At 64.2% G+C, this 17368-nt stretch overlaps 4 protein-coding genes across 6 annotated transcripts in view; 3 read left to right on the top strand and 1 right to left on the bottom strand.

Annotated features, from left to right (window-relative positions):
• Window positions 1–4236, top strand: part of LOC107320961 (coronin-7) — a 35183-nt gene extending 30947 nt beyond the window's left edge. For both annotated transcript variants that reach the window (XM_015877384.2, XM_032447583.1), the window contains 17 exons: window positions 64–239; window positions 333–441; window positions 541–627; window positions 727–869; window positions 1099–1203; window positions 1300–1385; window positions 1498–1639; window positions 1738–1827; window positions 1899–2015; window positions 2083–2218; window positions 2286–2377; window positions 2454–2540; window positions 2620–3034; window positions 3229–3313; window positions 3517–3656; window positions 3832–3897; window positions 4080–4236. In XM_015877384.2, the coding sequence (XP_015732870.1) occupies window positions 64–239; window positions 333–441; window positions 541–627; window positions 727–869; window positions 1099–1203; window positions 1300–1385; window positions 1498–1639; window positions 1738–1827; window positions 1899–2015; window positions 2083–2218; window positions 2286–2377; window positions 2454–2540; window positions 2620–2625 (1376 nt within the window). In that variant the 3' untranslated portion in view covers window positions 2626–3034; window positions 3229–3313; window positions 3517–3656; window positions 3832–3897; window positions 4080–4236. The remainder of the gene's footprint in view (window positions 1–63; window positions 240–332; window positions 442–540; window positions 628–726; window positions 870–1098; window positions 1204–1299; window positions 1386–1497; window positions 1640–1737; window positions 1828–1898; window positions 2016–2082; window positions 2219–2285; window positions 2378–2453; window positions 2541–2619; window positions 3035–3228; window positions 3314–3516; window positions 3657–3831; window positions 3898–4079) is intronic.
• On the top strand, window positions 2914–4239 carry PAM16 (presequence translocase associated motor 16). Its single transcript, XM_015877388.2, has 5 exons — window positions 2914–3009; window positions 3229–3313; window positions 3517–3656; window positions 3832–3897; window positions 4080–4239. Exons 1-5 carry the CDS (start codon window positions 3007–3009, stop codon window positions 4164–4166), a joined length of 381 nt encoding a protein of 126 aa, XP_015732874.1. The 5' UTR covers window positions 2914–3006; the 3' UTR covers window positions 4167–4239.
• Window positions 4240–4763: 524 nt separating this feature from the next.
• On the bottom strand, window positions 4764–9480 carry GLIS2 (GLIS family zinc finger 2). Of its 2 annotated transcripts, XM_015877387.2 has the most exons (6): window positions 9246–9480; window positions 7788–8163; window positions 7531–7701; window positions 7273–7406; window positions 6922–7040; window positions 4764–6837 (listed from the first exon to the last, which is right to left on the bottom strand). In XM_015877387.2, the coding sequence occupies exons 2-6, from the start codon at window positions 8142–8144 to the stop codon at window positions 6071–6073; spliced, it is 1548 nt and encodes a 515-aa protein (XP_015732873.1). In that variant the 5' UTR covers window positions 8145–8163; window positions 9246–9480; the 3' UTR covers window positions 4764–6070. The 2 variants fall into 2 exon arrangements, with proteins under 2 accessions (XP_015732873.1, XP_032303476.1); XM_032447585.1 differs by lacking the exon at window positions 9246–9480 and having other exon boundaries at window positions 7788–8211.
• Window positions 9481–11558: 2078 nt separating this feature from the next.
• On the top strand, window positions 11559–17152 carry TFAP4 (transcription factor AP-4). The gene is made up of 7 exons (XM_015877444.2): window positions 11559–12119; window positions 13318–13483; window positions 13635–13733; window positions 14097–14267; window positions 14613–14750; window positions 15748–15906; window positions 16010–17152. The coding sequence occupies exons 1-7, from the start codon at window positions 11836–11838 to the stop codon at window positions 16202–16204; spliced, it is 1212 nt and encodes a 403-aa protein (XP_015732930.1). The 5' UTR covers window positions 11559–11835; the 3' UTR covers window positions 16205–17152.
• Window positions 17153–17368: the final 216 nt, after the last annotated feature.

The following is a 17368-nucleotide window of genomic DNA, read 5'->3' as shown; positions in this document are numbered from 1 at the left end:
TCTGCACACCAATGGCTGGAGGAGCCATGGCACTCAGCAGCACCCACCCACCCACCCACACAGGGCCCAGCTCCCGCTTCCGGCACACACAGGGCACAGTGCTGCACCGTGACACCCACATCACCAACCTGCGGGGGCTGAGCCTCACCACGCCAGGCGAGAGCGACGGCTTCTGTGCCAACCAGCGCCGTGTCGCCCTCCCGCTGCTCTCTGCTGGAGGCCAGATCGCTGTCCTGGAGGTACCGCAGTCACCAGCAACTCTTGGTGCCACCACTGCAAGCAGCACACGGGCACCTGATGCACGCCCCAGGTGATGCTTTGCTTTCCATCAGCTCTCCAAACCAGGCCGTCTCCCCGACGTGGCTGTGCCCACCATCCAGAATGGTGCGGCCGTGTCCGATCTCTCCTGGGACCCCTTTGACCCGCAGCGCCTTGCAGTTGGTACGCACTGCCACCAGCTCCCTGCCACGGGTCGCTGTGCCCCACGTTGCTGCTCACCCCCTGCCTGTGTCTCTCTCTGTGCCTGTGTCTGTGCTGCAGCGGGGGAGGATGCCAAGATCCGGCTGTGGCGGGTGCCTGAGGGCGGGCTGCAGGACACGCTGCAGGAGCCTGAGGCTGTGCTGAGAGGTGAGCACCATGCAGGGACACAGATCAAGCACCAGCAGCGGGGACAGGTGGGTCTGGCGGTGTCCCTGTCCCTGTGCTCACACTCTGCTCTTCTCACAGGGCACACAGAGAAGATCTACTCCATCCGCTTCCACCCCGTGGCCGCCGACCTCCTGGTCTCCTCCTCCTACGACATGACAGTGCGGATCTGGGAGCTGGGCGCTGGGCAGGAGGTGCTGTGCCTGCAGGGACACACGGACCAGGTAGGGAAAGGGGTTACCGGGGTCTGCAGCACTCAGACATAGCAGGCTGCCACAGTGCAGCACAGCTGGATGGCAGCTTGGAGCTGGCTTCTGAATTGTTGTTCTGAGATGGTGCTGGGGGAGAGTGACTGCAGGATACCAAAGGGGCAACACAGCTGGCCACCAAGTCCCCTGGGCCAGCCAGGCACCGGAGCCCAGATCTGTGACAGAGGCATCCTCCATCTCGCAGATCTTCAGCCTGGCCTGGAGCCCCGATGGGAGGAAGCTGGCGACGGCGAGCAAAGATGGCCGGCTGCGGCTCTATGAGCCTCGGTGCAGCCCCCAGCCCCAGCAGGTGGGACCATGATGTGATAACTGGAGGGGACAGGTCCCACCACGGGGAGCTGCTGGGCAGGGTGTGCTGCCAGTCACCCTCCTTCTCCCCATACAGGAGGGTCCAGGCCCCGAGGGAGGTCGCGGGGCACGTGTGGTCTGGGTGTGCGGAGGTGACTTCCTCCTTGTGTCTGGCTTCGACAGGTGAGGGTGGGCATGTGCCTTTGCTGGGCATGGTCCCTAGGGCTGAGGCACTCCTCAGTGCTCACCATGGTGACACACTGGGCTCTGCCATGCTGCCTGCTCACCCCCACAGCCGCAGCGAGAGGAGGATCCTTCTGTACCGCGCACAGGCCCTGCCCGATGGGCCCCTCTCCGTTCTCGGCCTCGATGTGGCCCCATCCACACTCCTGCCCTTCTATGACGAGGACACCAGTGTTGTCTTCCTCACCGGCAAGGTGAGATGGAGCTTGTCTGCTTCTAAGGGGCTCCCCACACAGGGCACCGTGGTAGAGGGTCCTCGTGCCCTCACACCAGCTCCATCCCACTGTCCCAGGGTGACACCAGAGTCTTCCTCTATGAGGTGACCCCCGAGCCGCCCTATTTCCTTGAGTGCAACAGCTTCACCTCCAGCGACCCCCACAAGGTGAGGGGGTGTCCATTGGGGCTGTGCTGCCCACCATGCTCCCAGCTCTGCTCATGTATTTGCTCCTCCAGGGCTTCGTCTTCCTGCGCAAGACAGTGTGTGACGTGCGGGACGTGGAGTTTGCGCGTGCGCTGCGGCTGGGGCAGAGCAGCCTGGAGCCGGTGTCGTTCCGTGTGCCTCGTGTCAAGGTATTCACCGGGCTGGGCTGTGTGGGTACAGCTCATCGTGCTGTGCTCACCATCACACGTCCTGCAGAAGGAGTATTTCCAAGAGGACATCTTCCCTCCCACCCGCGTGTGGTGGGAGCCGGCCCTGAGCGCCAGCAGCTGGTTACAAGGAGCAGACGGGCAGCAGAGCCGCGTGGAGCTGCGTCCCACAGACATGGTGCCAGGTGGGTGTATGGGGCAGCGCGGGGCCTCCAAGCTGTGGGGCCGCCCCACATCACGCTGCCCCCGCAGTGAGCCAGGCCCCAAAGGAGGCACCTGCACGGAAATTCGTCCCTGCGGCCGTTTATCTGGGGGAGAAAACAGACGAGCAGAAGAAGGAGGAGGTGAGTGTGGGGATGGCGGGGACACAGCACTGCGATGCCCCGACCCACCCCAATACACGGCCCTGTCTGTCCGCAGCTGCTCAGCGCCATGGTGGCACGGCTGGGGAACCGGCACGACCCGCTGCCACAGGATTCGTTCGAAGGGGTGGATGAGGATGAGTGGGTGAGTTGGGGGGGAAGCGGGACGGGAGGGCTGGACACCAAGGACCGGCCATGGGCTGCACCGACACCGGCATCCATAGGACTAGGCCGCAGGAGGAGCACAGGGCACTGCACGGAGCACAGGCCGCACTGGATGGGACTCATCTTAAACTGGACCAGCACTGGGGGACGGCACCGCCATTAAAACCACTGCAGCTCCACCATTAAACCACGGCATCCCGCCATTAAAGCCGCTCATCCCCGCCCGGCTCCTGTTCCTTGTGAGGGATCCTCATCATGAGGGGCGGGGGGAAAATGGCGGCCGCTCTCCCGCCTCCTTAGTGCGCACGCGCGGCGCCCTTGGCCCGGACCTCCCGCTCGGTGCTGCCGCCAGGGGGCGCTGTTGTCCGGCTGGAGGCGGCGCTCCGCCCCGCGCCCTCCGCTCTCTGACCCCGCGCCCTTGTGGGAGCGGAAGCGGCGGACGGAACATGGTGAGCGGGGCGGGATGAGCGCGGGGTGCGGAACCGGAGGGACACGGAGCTGGGGGGGGAGCACGGGGCGGGACGGGACGGGACGGATCGGGGAGCTGCGGGCAGCGGACGTGGGACGGGGCCGGGAAGGTGGGGGCGGTTCTGGGCCGTGCCCGGTGGGAGCGAGGCCTGTCCGGACACACGGTGCCGGTTGGGCCGTGACCGGGGCTGTGCCCGCAGGCCAAGTACCTGGCGCAGATCATCCTGGTGGGGGCCCAGGTGGTCGGACGGGCCTTTATGAGAGCGCTGCGCCAGGAGTTCGCAGGTACGACATGAACCGACACCGGCTCCACAGCACACGGGGGGGGGCTCCGTGCACACACGGGATGGTGCCACCCCCAGCACCGGGCGGGGAGTGGAGCCGGGTGACACTGCGGGGGGTGGGTGGTTGCAATGGGGGGTTGTGGCTCGGAGCTGCCGGGAATCCCGGGGCTGTGGGGGCTCAGGACTGACCGTGTCCTTGGGCAGCGAGCCGAGCTGCAGCAGATGCACGGGGCCGCTCTGAGAGGCCTCAGTCTGCAGCCGCCTCCAGGATCATCGGCATCAGCCTCCAGGAAGCTCAGCAGATCCTCAACGTCTCCAACCTCAACCCAGAGGAGATCCAGAAGGTAAAGGCTCCTTCAGAGCAACGCGGCTGGGGAGAGCTGGCACAGGGTGGTGGGGGCTCCTGGAGGTCTGTAGGTGCTGCCCTTGAAGCAGCCTCGGCTCCAGGAGCCACAGCCCGCTGTGTTTTGGGGAGGGAGGTGCAGGGAGCAGCTCCTGATGGGGGTTTTCCTTTGGCAGAACTACGACCATTTATTCAAGGTGAACGACAAGTCGGTGGGAGGTTCCTTCTACCTGCAGTCCAAGGTGAGCAAAGGGAGGAGAGCTGTGGAGTCCCCCAGCTCTGCCCTCAGCCCATCCAGCTGCCGTTGGTTGGGCAGGAAGCTTCCAGAAACAGGTGTTTTGGGGCAAAACTGCTTCCTACGTGGCTGAACCCATCAGTGCCACAAAGGGAGAGCTCTGCATCAACCCATCGCCTCGTCCTGCAGGTGGTGAGAGCCAAAGAGCGGCTGGACGAGGAGCTGCGCATCCAGGCCAAGGATGAGAAGGAGAAAGGCTGGAAAGCCGAGACGTGACCGCTGTCACTCACACCCCCATTTCCCTCTCCCTTAAGTTATAGGTGGCCAATAAATGCCGTGTCCTCCACCACCTGGCCTGGCTGCTCTGCGCCCTGGGAGGGACCGAGGATGGCCCCAGCCCCGCTGCTGCCCCATGGCTGTGGGTGTGCAGCACAGAAACCTGACCCAGCTATAGGGGCCGGCACGGGCTGAGTGCTGCCCTGCAGATGATGGAGGTGGCACTGGGAAGGAAGGGTGTCCCCAGCTTGGCCTCAGGGCAGCCAGGGCTCCAGTCACACCCAGGAGGGGCTGCAGGAGCTGTTTTAATGGGGGTTGGATGCTCGCAGCCTGACTGCACACATACCTCTGGCTCTGGAGCTGCATGCAGATGGGCAGCAGGGACGGGCACTGGGTCGGGCACAGCAGTGAGGAGCCCTATGAGGACACAGCAGGGCTGTCCCCAGCTGCATTCCCTACATGGGGCCGGGCAGGGCCGGCTGTGCCCTCAGCTCTGTCCCTTGGCAGGAGCTCAGTGCTTTGTCCCCAACCTCTGGCTCCTTGCTGCCCTCGGGCCCTGGGCACAGGCAGGCAGCAGTTACAGACCGAAACAGGAACTTACTTCAACTTCACTTTATTGTTTTCTTAATAAACTTCCTCTCCCATGGAGGAATATAGTGTTATAATCGTTAGCTTATCTCTTGCTTCTGTAGTCCTTAAAGTCTATGCTAACAGCGATGGAGCCCAACAGGAGGAAAATAAAAACAACCCAGAAACTACAATAGAAAGGCACTTAGAGACCGTTAAAATACTGATGACCTGGAATGTGCAACAACAAACCGACAAATGAGCAAGAAAACGAAGAACACCGGCCGGGGGAGGCCTGGTCGATGGCTGGATGCCATGCTGTGGCAGTGCCTGGTCGATGGCTGGATGCCATGCTGTGGCAGTGCCTGGTCGATGGCTGGATGCCATGCTGTTGATGCTGTGGCAGTGCCGGGTGGCCGCTGCACCCCGGCCCAAGGACAGTGAGGTGGGGAGACCAGCTCCCCGCAGGGTGTGCTGCTGGGGCCCTTCCCGAGCACATTCAGGTGGGTCGGGGTCAGGGAGACCCTCACTCAGTTCAGAGAGAGCTGTGGGCAGGGCGAGGGACGCGGGACCTTCTGTGTGCACTGCAGGTCACTTCTGCAGTGTCTCCCATCTCTGAGGCTCCTGCCCCTCCGTGCTGCTGGTGGAGCTCAGTGGGTCCCATGTACCCAGCTGTGCCCAAACTCTCCCTGTTGCCAGGATAGGATCCAGCAGCACAGAGCCCAGCCTGCGTCGGTGCTGCCCCACAGCTCTGGGGCTCATGTGGGAACACGGGCACAGAGCTGAGCAGCACCGAGCTGCCCGACGTGCACCTGCCTGCAGCCCTGCAGCCCTGCAGCCCTGCCCGCGCTGCCTGCGTGCGCTTGCGGTACATGGTTAGGTATGAACGTAGCTAAACACGGTGGCTCTGCCCCGGTGCGGAGCCGGCTCGGTGAGCAGCACACACAGCCGTGTGCCTTGTCACGGGGATGGCTGGGGAGCAGCACGGGACGGGCTGGACGTGGAGCTGGCAGCGATGGGGCCGAGGCCTGGGGCAGGGAGACGCCAAGTCAGCGAGAGCGAAGAGCCCGAGCGGGGCCCCGTCAGCACAGGGGTCTGGGCGATAAATAAATAGCGGCGTCTCCGCTGCCCGGTGTGGGGCAGAGCCCCCCAGGTGCACCCAGCCCCCAGGCCGGGGCAGCAGCGTGGGGTCACCGAGGGATTATTGCTATTCTCAGAAGAGTCCGTTCTTCTTTCGTGAAGGTTAACGTGGCTGCAAGCCCAGGCCTGGGGCGATGCTGGGGGCGACGCTGGGGGTGATGCTGGGGTCTCGGCCTGCCCTCCTCGCCCCCCAGCCCTCAATTCACCACGGCCGGTTTGAGCAGCAGGGAGCCGGGTGGGATGACCACCCAGCCGGGCGGCAGCGCCTCAGGGGGGCTGCCCGCTGCGCCCACCCCCGTCGAGAGGTCGAGCACGGCCCCCGGCAGCAGCGCCAGGCTCTCGGGGGGGGCCCGCAGGCGGCCCGGCTCCGTCCGTCGTCCACCCGCCTTGCGACCCTCCTTGCCCCCCTTCCGCCCCTCGGCCTCCTCGGCCTCGGCCTTTGCCCCGCCGGCCAGCAGCGACATGACGGGCAGCCCCAGGCCGCCGGCCGCGAAGGGCGATGGCAGCAGCGGCGCTTTGGCCAAGTTCAATGGGCCGCCACCATTGAGGGGCAGCGCGGGGCCGGGCAGGGCAGGCAGTGAACCCCCCGACCCACAGCCCAGAGCACTCAGGTCGAGGGGGGCTGGAGCCAGTGGGAGGGGCAGAGCGGGCAGCGCGTGGGGCGCAAAGAGGGCGGCGGGGTTGGGCAGGAGGAGCTGCGCCCCATTGGCGTAGGGCGCGTCTGCGGAGCCCTTGGGGGGCGCGTGGGCCTTCAGCATCTCGTGGTGCTCGTGGGACACGAAGTGCCCGTGGGCTTTGATGTGCTTGCGGAGCGAGCTGGGGTCCGTGTAGCGCTTGTGGCAGCCCGGCATCTTGCAGTAGTAGGGCTTCTCCACGTAGTGCGTGCGGGTGTGCTTGAAGCGGTCGCTGGAGTTGGAGTAGCGTTTGTTGCAGCCTTCGTAGGGGCAGATGTAGGGCTTCTCCCCTATGGGACGGCACAGCTGCATCTGAGCCCCCCACACTGAGCACAGCTCTGTGCCCCCCACCCCTACCAGCCCCGTGCGCTCACCGGTGTGCGAGCGGTTGTGGATCTTGAGGTTCTCCAGGCGGGAGAAGCTCTTGTTGCAGGTGGGGCAGCGGTGCGGCTTCTCATTGGTGTGCGTCCGGATGTGGATCAGCATCTTGTACCTGCACCAGAACCATCAGGGGGGGCTGGGAACAGCACACACAGCCAGCACCCACAGCCAGCACACACAGCCAGCACCCACAGCCAGCACCCACAGCCAGCACACACAGCCAGCACACACAGCCCCCCTCAGCCCCCACTGGGACACCCAATGCCACCACTCGGTGCCATCACCCACCACCATCCATCCCCACACCCCCAGCACGGGTTGCTGCCCCACCCCCCCGCACCCACCTGGCGTTGAAGCCGCGGCCGTGCCGGGCGCAGCCCTCCCAGTGGCAGCAATACCCTGCATCCTTCTCGGGTTTGACGTGGAAGTCATTGACGTGATCCACCAGGTCTTGCAGGAGGTCAAAGAATTGGTTGCACTGCGGGAGGGGGACGCTGGGGGTGAGGGAGGGAGGGCTGGAGGCGCCCCAGCTCCTGTAACAACACCCGACCCCCTCCCAGCCCCACATCCCTCCCCCTCCCGGCCCCGTGGCCCCGCCTGACCTTGGACCAGCGGCAGACGAGCTGCTTGGGGAGGGGCAGCTCCGGGGAAAGGCGCTTGTCCTTGGGGGGGGGCAGGAAGGAGGGCAGGTGCAGAGCCCCCCCCGCACCCAGCGGCAGGAAGAACTGGAAGGAGCCGGGGATGCCGTCGATGTAGCGCAGGGACTGGAAATCCTACGGCGGGACGGGGCGGGGGGTGAGGGCCGACGTGCGGGACGAGGGGGGGCACCGAGGGGGAGGGGACGAGCGGCCGTACTCACGTGGGGCAGGGCGGGCACGGGGGGGTCGTTGTGCCGCTCGGGAGACAGCGAAGCGCTGCCGCCCCCCGGGGACTCCACGCCGGGGGGGGGCGAGAGGCTGAGGTCCATGACGGGGAGGGCCGGGAAGCGCTTCTCCAGCGCTTTGGAGTGTGCCAACAGCCCGGGGCCCGGCCCTGCCCGCCGCCCCCCCCGCGCGGAGCCCCGGCTCTCCCCGACCGGCGGGGGGGCGGCGGCGGCGGAGGGGGGGGGGCCGGGACGGGGCCGTGGTCCGGGGGGGCCGCGTTCCCGTTTCTCTCGGGCGCTCCGCACTTTGGAGATGCTCAGCTTCAGGTCCAGCGGCTCGTCCAGCGAATGCATGGCGCCGGGCGGGGGGGTGCTGGAAAGGCGTGAGTGGTGGCAGGGTGGGGGGGCTCAGCCGGAAAGCCCCCGGTGCCCCCATCCCCGCCCCCCACCCCCCTCGGAGCTGGCGTGGGCTCAAGGCCGCGGGGCGCTGGCACGGAGCTGCTGTCCCCCCCCCACCAACCACCACCACCTCCGCTGCGGGCAAAGGGCAGTGCGGGAGCTGCGGGCCCCCGGAGGGGGGGGACGACTGCGCTATGGGGGTGTGACAGAGCCCCCCCCCCCCCCACCCGCCCTCTGGAGCCCTTTCCCAGGGCGGCGGCGGCTCCAGCCCCGCCGTGACCCGAGCGCGTTGGCCCCATCCCCGGCTTCCTCCCCCCCTCCGGGGCCCCTTCCCCGCCGGGGGCCGCGCAGGGGCTGCTGCGGGGGGGCCCCCCCGGGCTCCTCCTCACCCCACCCCACCCTCGGTGCCCCCATCCCTTTTCCTGCGGCCGTGGGGCCGGGCTGGGGGCACAGCGCACCCAGCACACGTGGCACGGTCCGGTCCCCCCCCCCCCCAACACACACCCTTTCTCCTTCCCCACCCCCCCGTCGATTTTATACACACATATACACGCACGGATCCCCCCCTCCCCACTGTTGCCGCCGCCGCCCCGGGGGCCCCCCACCCTGGCCGGGCTCCAGCGCGGCGCAGACGCTGAGGAATGCGGAGGAGCCGCGATGGGGCGGGGGCCCCCCCGTTAAACATCCCCCGTGGGTCGCCGGCAGCCCCACGGGCCCCCCCACTGCCGGTTCCGGTGGCGGGGGGGTCGTGGGGGTCCCGGCGACCAGGTGGCATCATTGATTCTCCCTGGATATGATAATAAAAAGCATCACCCCCCACCCACAGTGTGTGTGTGTGTGTGTGTGTGTGTGTGTGTGTGTGTGTGTTGGGGGGGGGGGTGGCCTCTCCCCGTGCCAACAGCGCAAGGACGCGGTCACGGGTGGGTGACACAAAGGCGAGAAAGGCGGGGGGACGCCACGACCCCTCACCCACCCCGAGGCGGAGCTGTCACCCATCAAGGGACCCGTCCCCATCCCCATCCCTATTCCCATCCCCATCCCCATCCCCGTCCCTACCTGCGGGCGGCTCAGCGCGGGGCGCGGCGGCGCGCCCCCTCCGCCGATGGGACACCGGGTGGCTCCGCCACATCTGCGCGGGGACCGGCACCGGCGGTGCTGGTGATGATGGTGGTGGTGGTGGTGGCGGCGGCGGGGCCCCCCCCGGCAGCCCCGGGGCGGGGCGGGGGTTCTGCCCGCCGTGATTTATGGCCGCCCCGCCGCGCTCCCCGCTAGGACCGGCCCCGCCGCGCCGCCGCCCCGGCAGCCATTCGCGGGTGGGAGCTGAGCGCATGCCTGGAACCGCCCCGCGTGGGGGGGGGGATGGATGGATGGAGAGGGGAAAAGAAAAAACCCCACGGGTGGAACGGGGACGGATCCCGCACAGCCCAGCACACGGATCTGACCCGCACGCTGAGCGGGGGCACCGCGGGGTGTCACGCGTGGGGCGATGGATACCCCCCCCCCTCACACCCCCCACCACCTCCGCTCTTCATTAACTTCGATGTATTTTTGAGGGGGGGGCGAATGTCCCGCGTGACGACAGCGCCGCTCCGTGACGTCACGCCTGGCAGGGCCTCCCTATGACGTCACCCCCCGCGGGGGAAGGGAGGAGGGCGGGGGGTGTCCCCGGGGCTCCTTCCGGGGGCAGGATGTGGCTGCACGCGGGTGGGGCCGCCCCGTGTCACGCGTGGGGGGGTCACGCGTGGGCGGCGATGCGGAGCTACGGGCGCAGCCCCGCGGAGGAGCCGTCGGCCCACGGGGAACATCCAGCGAAGGGCTGAGCTGACAGCAGGGATAGAATGGGATAAGGCAGCACTGGGCAGAATGGAGTGGGATGGGATGGAGTGGGATGGGATGGGAATAGGGTCGGAGGGGTGGGACAGAATGAGGTGGGGATAGGATAGAGTGTGGACAGGAAGGGGTATAATAGGGTCAGAGTGTAGCATAGGATGGGAATAGGACAGGATGGGATGAGATGGAGCGGAGCTGAGTTGGACAGGGAGGGATGGAATGGGGTGGGGACGGGGCAGGGTGGGATAGGATGGCATGGGACAGAATGGGATGGAATTGGATGAGATGGGGATGGATGGAGATGATACAGGGATAGAATGGAATGGGATGAGACAGGACGGGATGGGAGGGGATGGGATAATATGGGGTGTGATGGCACAGAATGGGATGAGATACAACATGGGGTAGGATAGGATGGAATGGGACAGGATGGAATGGGATGAGGTAGGATCAGATGGGACAGCACAGGATGGGATGGGGACAGTACAGGATGAGATGAGGCAATGATAGAACAGAATGAGATGAGAAAAGAATGGGATGAAATAGATTGAGAGGAGTTGGCACAGGATGGGATGGGACAGGAAATAGGATGGGACAGGAATAGGATGGGGAGGAATAGGATGGGGTAGATGGGGTGGCACAGGGTAGGATAGGGGCAGGGCTGGACAGGCTGGAGTATGATCAAAGGGGATGGCACAGGATGGGATGAGGGCAGGATGGGATGGGGTAGGATGAGATGGAATAGAGCTAGAACAAAATGGAATGGGATGAAACAGAATCGAAGGGGGTAAAATGGAACAAAAATGAAATGGGATGGCACAGAATGAGATGGGAATGGGACGAGATGAGGACGGGGTCGTATGAGGAGGAATAGGGATGGGACACAACAGGGTGGGGGACAGGAACAGGTGGGATGGCACGGGGTGGGATGGTGACAGGACAGGGTGGGACAGGAATAGAATGGGATGGGATGAGAGAAACCGGGACAGAAGAAAGCGGAATGGGAAGGGGTGAGATGGGATGGATTAGGGTTGGAAAGGATGGCACAGGTTGAGATGGGGACAAGATCACATGAGGTGGGGATAGGGATGAGATAGGACAGGATAGGATGGAATAGGATCAGATGGGATGACATGGGATGGGGAGAGGACAGAATGTGGATGGGATGGGGATAGAACAGAACAGTGGGATGAGATAGGATAGGGCAGGGGTAGGATAGGATGGAATGGGACAAGGTTGGATGGGGTGGTGTGAGGATGGGATGGGGACAGGACGGGATGAGGGCAGGGTCGGAGGGGTAGTGTGAGGATGGGATGGGACAGAATGGGGATGGGATGGGATGGGGTAGGATCAGAAGGGATGGCACGGGATGGGCTGGAATGGGGACAGAGGGGGTGGCACAGGTTGGGGTGGGGACAGGGCGGGATCGGATGGGGTGGGTTGGGGGTGGGACAGGTCGGGATGGGGTGCAACGGGATGGGTTGAGATGGGACGGAACGGGCTCAGCCGGGGCGGCACGGGTCGGGACGGGGACGGGGGGTGCGGGAAGGGGCAGCGTGTGATCGGATGGGATCGGACAGGGCCAGAACGGGTCGGAACGGGCCGAGATAAGCCGGGACGGTGCTAACACAGGGGTAGCACCGTGCGGAACGGGCCGGGCTCGGACGGGACGGCGCAGCACGGGGTGATCGGGGCCGGCACAACGCGGCTCGGGGGCAGCACGGGGCGCTGCGGGGAACATCCCACCCGCACCCAGCGTCTCCCCGCCGCCCCCCCGCGCCGCTCCGCGCCGAATCCCGCGCCGTCCTTTGTTTACATGGGCCGGTGGCTGGCGGAGGCGGCGCCGCCGGGGGAGGGAGCGCTGCTGTGCTCGCACCAGCTGTTTCCCGCCTTGAGACACACGCACACACACACACACTCACGCCCCGTTCCAGCCCCGTTGCAGTCGCTCCGATCCCGGCCCCGCGCCCAGCGGCGCCCCGCTGCCGTCCCGCTGCCCCCCCCGGCCGGCATGGAGTACTTCGTGGTGCCGGCACAGAAGATGCCCTCCCTGCAGCACTTCAGGAAATCCGAGAAGGAGGTCATCGGCGGGTTGTGCAGGTGGGGGCAGCGCTTTATTCATTACCCCCCTCCCAAACCCCCCCTCCCCTCCCCTCTAAAAAACCCCTCCTTTATATCATCCATTTATTGCTATTTTTCAAGCCTTAAAAATATAATTTTTTATATTATTATCCCTCCATTCTTTATTTCATTATTTATCCCCCCCCCTCTTGCTCGACCCCCCCCTCCCCCCCCCCCCCCCCCTCCCCCACCCTCCTCATTCCGACCCCGATACCCGCTCTCCCCCGTTCTCTCCCCGCACGTGGGTGCCGCCGCGCACATGGGGCCGGGCCCCGATAGCGGCCATGCGGCCTTACAGCCCCGCAGCGCCCCGCGATCCCACAGCACCGGGATTAGCGATAAGGGTGGGGGGACACAGCAACCCACCGGGGGGGCTTTATCATGGGGGGGGTGTGTGTTTACTGCCGGGCCTGGCCGTGACTCTGCAGCCCTCCCGGAGGAGGCGGGTCGGCCTTGGGGCTGCCGGGACATGTAGTGCGGCTTAAAGCGGAGCTAGGCCCGAGCAGGCCCTACAAAGGCCGCGGGTGGAGCTGCCGGGTCCCTATGGGGATACATAGAGGCCTGGAGGCCCGTTTGGGCTGGTTCCGAAGGGATGGGGTCCACGGGTCCGGCCGCTCTCCCGGCTCGCGGTTCCGCTCGGCGCAGCACGCGGGGCCGGCTCGGGGCTGGCTCGGGGGTGGCCCCGCGTGCTGCGCCGAGAGCGGCCGGGGTTGCGAGCTTCCCCTTCCTCTCCATTCGTTCTATACTGACTCATTGCCCCCTAAGCAGGGTGCAGACCCCCAGCCCCACATCCTTGGGGCGTTTCCCAGCCCGGCTGTGGGGTGAGGGTTTGCAGGAAGCAGGAGGGAGTTGTGGGTTTGGGCGGGACCGGGGGCTTCTCCATCGGGAGCTGTCAGCTGGAAGCCATCAGTGGGGCGGGGAGAGACGCTTTCTAAAGGCCACACACGCTGGTAGATCCATAGGGATACAAGCAGAGGTCCCAGCCAGCACGTGGGCACCCCCAAGATGCTGGTGGGGTGTCTGCTGGCCCCCATCCTTCCAGCATTGCAGAGCTTAAGGGTGTAAAGTTCTCCCCTGCTCACTTCCATCCAGCTGCTCCCTGTCCTGCCCCAAGATGGGTTTTGTTGCAGGTCCCTACAGTGCATCCCCCCCAGCCCTAACCCAGCCCTTCTTGCAGCCTGGCCAACATCCCATTGACCCCAGAGACCCAGCGGGACCAGGAGCGGCGGATACGTAGAGAGATCGCCAACAGCAACGAGAGAAGGCGGATGCAGAGCATCAATGCTGGCTTCCAGTCGCTGAAAACCCTCATCCCGCACACGGACGGGGAGAAGCTCAGCAAGGTGAGCAGGGAGCCGGGTCACAGCAGTGGGTGATGTGCTGGGAGGAGGGATTGGAGGCTGTGCTGTGTGTGCTGCTCATGGGGAGCTGCAGGAGAGATGCTGGGTCCTGGCTCAGAGCTGTGCTACATCACTGTGCCCCCCTTCTCCATAGGCCGCCATCCTCCAGCAGACAGCTGAGTACATCTTCTCCCTGGAGCAGGAAAAGACCCGGCTACTACAGCAGAACACCCAGCTCAAGCGGTTCATCCAGGTGCTGCTTCGGGTGCTGGGGAGGGATGGTGGCCGCGTGGCTGGGGAAGGGGCGGCCACAACTTTGGGTGTGCTCAGAGCTTCATTGCTTCCCCTTGGGGTCGGGGGGAGATCCCCATCCTAATAACTGCAGGGTGGAGTTGTTTCACGCCCTCCTGGCAGTGATGGGGTGGATGGAGGCATTGGCTCCTTATACTCAGGAGACATTTCTCTTTGCGATCCCCGTGTTGGGTTGGCCATGGGGGTTTCACCCTCCCTTTGAGCTGTGGGGGTGACACTGGGGATGACCACGAGAGTAGCACTGCCCACCCCTGGTCCACAATGAGGGGAACCTTGGTCTTCTGACACCACATCCCTTTGGCAGGAGTTCAGCGGTTCCTCCCCAAAGCGGCGACGAGCAGAGGACAAAGATGAGGGCATCGGCTCCCCAGACATCTGGGAGGATGAGAAGGCCGAGGACCTGCGGCGAGAAATGATTGAGCTCCGGCAGCAGCTGGACAAGGAGCGCTCGGTCCGCATGATGCTGGAGGAGCAGGTGAGGCTGTGGGGCTGGCGCTGCTGTGTGTGGGGAGGGCTCGCCCTCTAGCGGGCTGTGCCATGGGGATGATGGAACCAAAGAGCCATAGGATGGCTGGAAGGGAGCTCACAGCCCATCTGCTTTCAAGCCCTGCCGTGGGCTGGCTGCACCCCCAGCTCTGGGCAGCAGTCCCAGTGCCTCACCACCCTATGTATAAGGCATGTCCCCACACTCAGCCCTGCTCTCTTTCCCCACTTTGCCCACACCGTGATCCCGCAGACAGGGACAGCCCAGCTTGGGTTGGGGTGTGTGTAGGGCATGGGCTGCACTGCTCACAACACACCGGGTCCCTCTCTGCACCAGGTTCGCTCACTGGAAGCCCACATGTACCCCGAGAAGCTGAAGGTGATTGCTCAGCAGGTGCAGCTCCAGCAGCAGCAGGAGCAGGTGAGGTTACTGCACCAGGAGAAGCTGGAGCGGGAGCAGCAGATCCGAACTCAGGTGAGTGCGGGCGCAGCCCACTGCCCCTCCTGTCCCTACAGCTTTCTTGTGGGATGAGCAAGGCAGCGATGTGTGGAGGTTAGGGCAGGTCAGTGATGCTCTTGGCACCTATGAGAGGCTGTGCTGTGTGCACAATGATGTCCCAGCAAAACGACTTACTCCCTTATGGAGTAGGGAAGGGGTTGGTGCAGTGCTGCCCTGCACGCTCAGCTCCAGGCTGTGCTCCCTGTGCCTGGGGCAGGAGGCAGACAAACATGGTGCCAACGTGCTGCCTGCGCTCCCCTCTGCTCTGCGCTGCCGCCCTGATTTGGAGCTGTTCCTTGAGCTGGAGGACCCCAGTGTGGGGAGCTGAACAGGCAGTGACAAAGCCCGGCTTCCTCTGCAGCCTGACTTCTGCAGGGATGTTCCCCACAGGATCCCTCCCGGGGAAGTGCAGCCTATTTTTAGGTGAACTTTCCTTCGCCTCCTGCTGGGGCGGTCCTTTGCATCCGCTGTTTTAACCAGGAGCTCCGAGGGGTGCGGTGCATTCCCAGCTGAGCGGGTCGGGCTGATCGGAGTTAGTGTGCATCAGCTGCTGGGGTTTGGCTTCAGCCTTATGAGAGTCCAAAGCTTCAGGGTACGGGCAGTTCTTTGAGCTCAGCCTTGTCCTTCTTGCTCTGCCAAAGCAATGCTGGCCACAGCTTAGCATGTATCCATGCAGGGCAGGTGGGCAGCAGCTGAGTTGGTAAAGCTTGGTGCTCTCCCCATCACTGCCTTGCCCAGGTGCAGGGGCTGCCTCTCTCATGGTTCAGCTTGCTCCAAGCCCATTATCTCATGTATGAGTTGGGCCCAGAGTGGCACAGCATCCCCAGCAGTGTGGGCACAGTGGGGTTGCTTTGGGGTTTGGGGACCTTGGAGGGCTGCTGCCCTGCAGCTCTGGGTGAGAAGTTTGAGGATGGAGTCATCGCCCCGTGTTGTGTGTCCCAGGGGCTCATGGAAGGGTTTGCTTTGTCCCCAGCTCCTGCCAGCACACGGTCCCCCAGCGCCCACCCACCACCCCACTGTGATCGTACCAGCACCACCTCCCTCCCATCATGTCACCGTGGTCACCATGGGCCCATCCTCGGTCATCAACACAGTCTCCACGTCCCGGCAAAACCTGGACACCATCGTTCAGGTAGGGAGCACCGCGAGTTATGTGTGTGTTTCTGGGGGGAGGTGTCCTAAAGCCTTTGGGGAGGGGGGGGTTCATCACCTGACGGCTTCATTTGCCCCTGCAGGCCATCCAGCACATCGAGGGCACGCAGGAGAAGCAGCTGCAGGAAGAGGAGCAGCGACGTGCTGTCATTGTGACGCCCGCACGTGCCTGCCCAGAGCCCTCCACCTCCGACACCGCCTCCGACACGGAGGGCAACGACAGTGACTCCATGGACCAGAGCAAAGAAGACCCTTTGGGGGAAGGGGAGCTGCCCTGACACCCCCTGGCCGGCAGCCGGGATGGGGAAGGGGGCGATGGGGGGGGAAACGTCAGAGAATATGCTGAAATTTTTAAAAAATACGTGGCGATTTGGGTCTCTTTTATGACCTTTTTCCAATACTGTAACGCTGGAAGCGGGCGCCGTTCAGCGCTCAGTTCCCAGCGAGCGGGGAGAAGGGGGGGCTGGGGAGGGGGGGGCAGCCAGAGGGGGGGACAGAACTGGAAGCGGGGTACAGTCGAGTGGCTTCGGGAAGGGGCTTAGGGCTGGGGGGGGGTTGGAGCCTCCCCTGGTGCCACCAAACTCTTTTCCCCCCCCCCCCCACCTGCAGGGAGCCCTGCAGAACCAAAGCCAGCCGGGTTTCCCTTGGGACGCTGCAGGGGGCGGTTGGGATTTTTGATTCTTTTTCTCCTTTTTGTTTTGTTTTTTTTTTTGTTCTGTTTAAAAGTTTCATTTTTAAGCAGGGGGGGTGGAGGGGGGGCACTCCTGGTGACCGCAGTGTCGGTGCTGTGGGGGTCCTGGGCTCCATTTGCAGCTCCCACCCCGGTGCTCCCCTTCCTGCTCCCCTCCTTCCTTTAAGCACTTAATCCGGTTTGCGGGGTTCGTCAGGTCAGAAGAGCTTTTCTGTTTCGTGATTGTTGTCGCTTCTACTTTTTGTTGTGGGCAGGGGGGCCCCACTTCTGTCCCCCCCCACCCCACATCCTCACCTCCGCCCCCTCGTTTGGCTGTAGGGTTTAGGCCAGTCGTGTGTAGAGCCTTGTTGGTATTTGGTAGGTTCCTCCCCAGCCACAGCTCTGTTTCTCTCTCGGTTTCTTTCATTTTATTATAATTTTTTTGGTTGGTTTTGTATTTTTTTTTTACGATTTTCAGGTCTTTGTGTTCATTGAGAAGCTATTATATTTTGTTAAGAAAGTGAAAAAAAAAAAAAGAGGCTTGTGCCTTTGTAAAGAAACAAAATAAAGTTTGTACTTTGTTTTTTAGAACCTCCGGCCCCGTGTTGTTTCTGGGGGTGGGTCCATGTCCAGGGTGCTCAGGACGGCGTCCATCCCAGCTGCCTGGCTCACCTGCACTGCACTGCGCTGGGGGGGCTGCGGGGCCGGTTCTGATGACCCCTCTCAGCTGGGGGTGGGAGGAGGGAGGATTTTCTGTGCCCTGCAGGTGGGT

The sequence above is a fragment of the Coturnix japonica genome, chromosome 14 (assembly GCF_001577835.2).
Source record: "Coturnix japonica isolate 7356 chromosome 14, Coturnix japonica 2.1, whole genome shotgun sequence".
NCBI lineage: Eukaryota > Metazoa > Chordata > Aves > Galliformes > Phasianidae > Coturnix > Coturnix japonica.
Note: the sequence above shows the minus strand (reverse complement) of the source record. Positions and strands in the feature narration are given on the sequence as shown.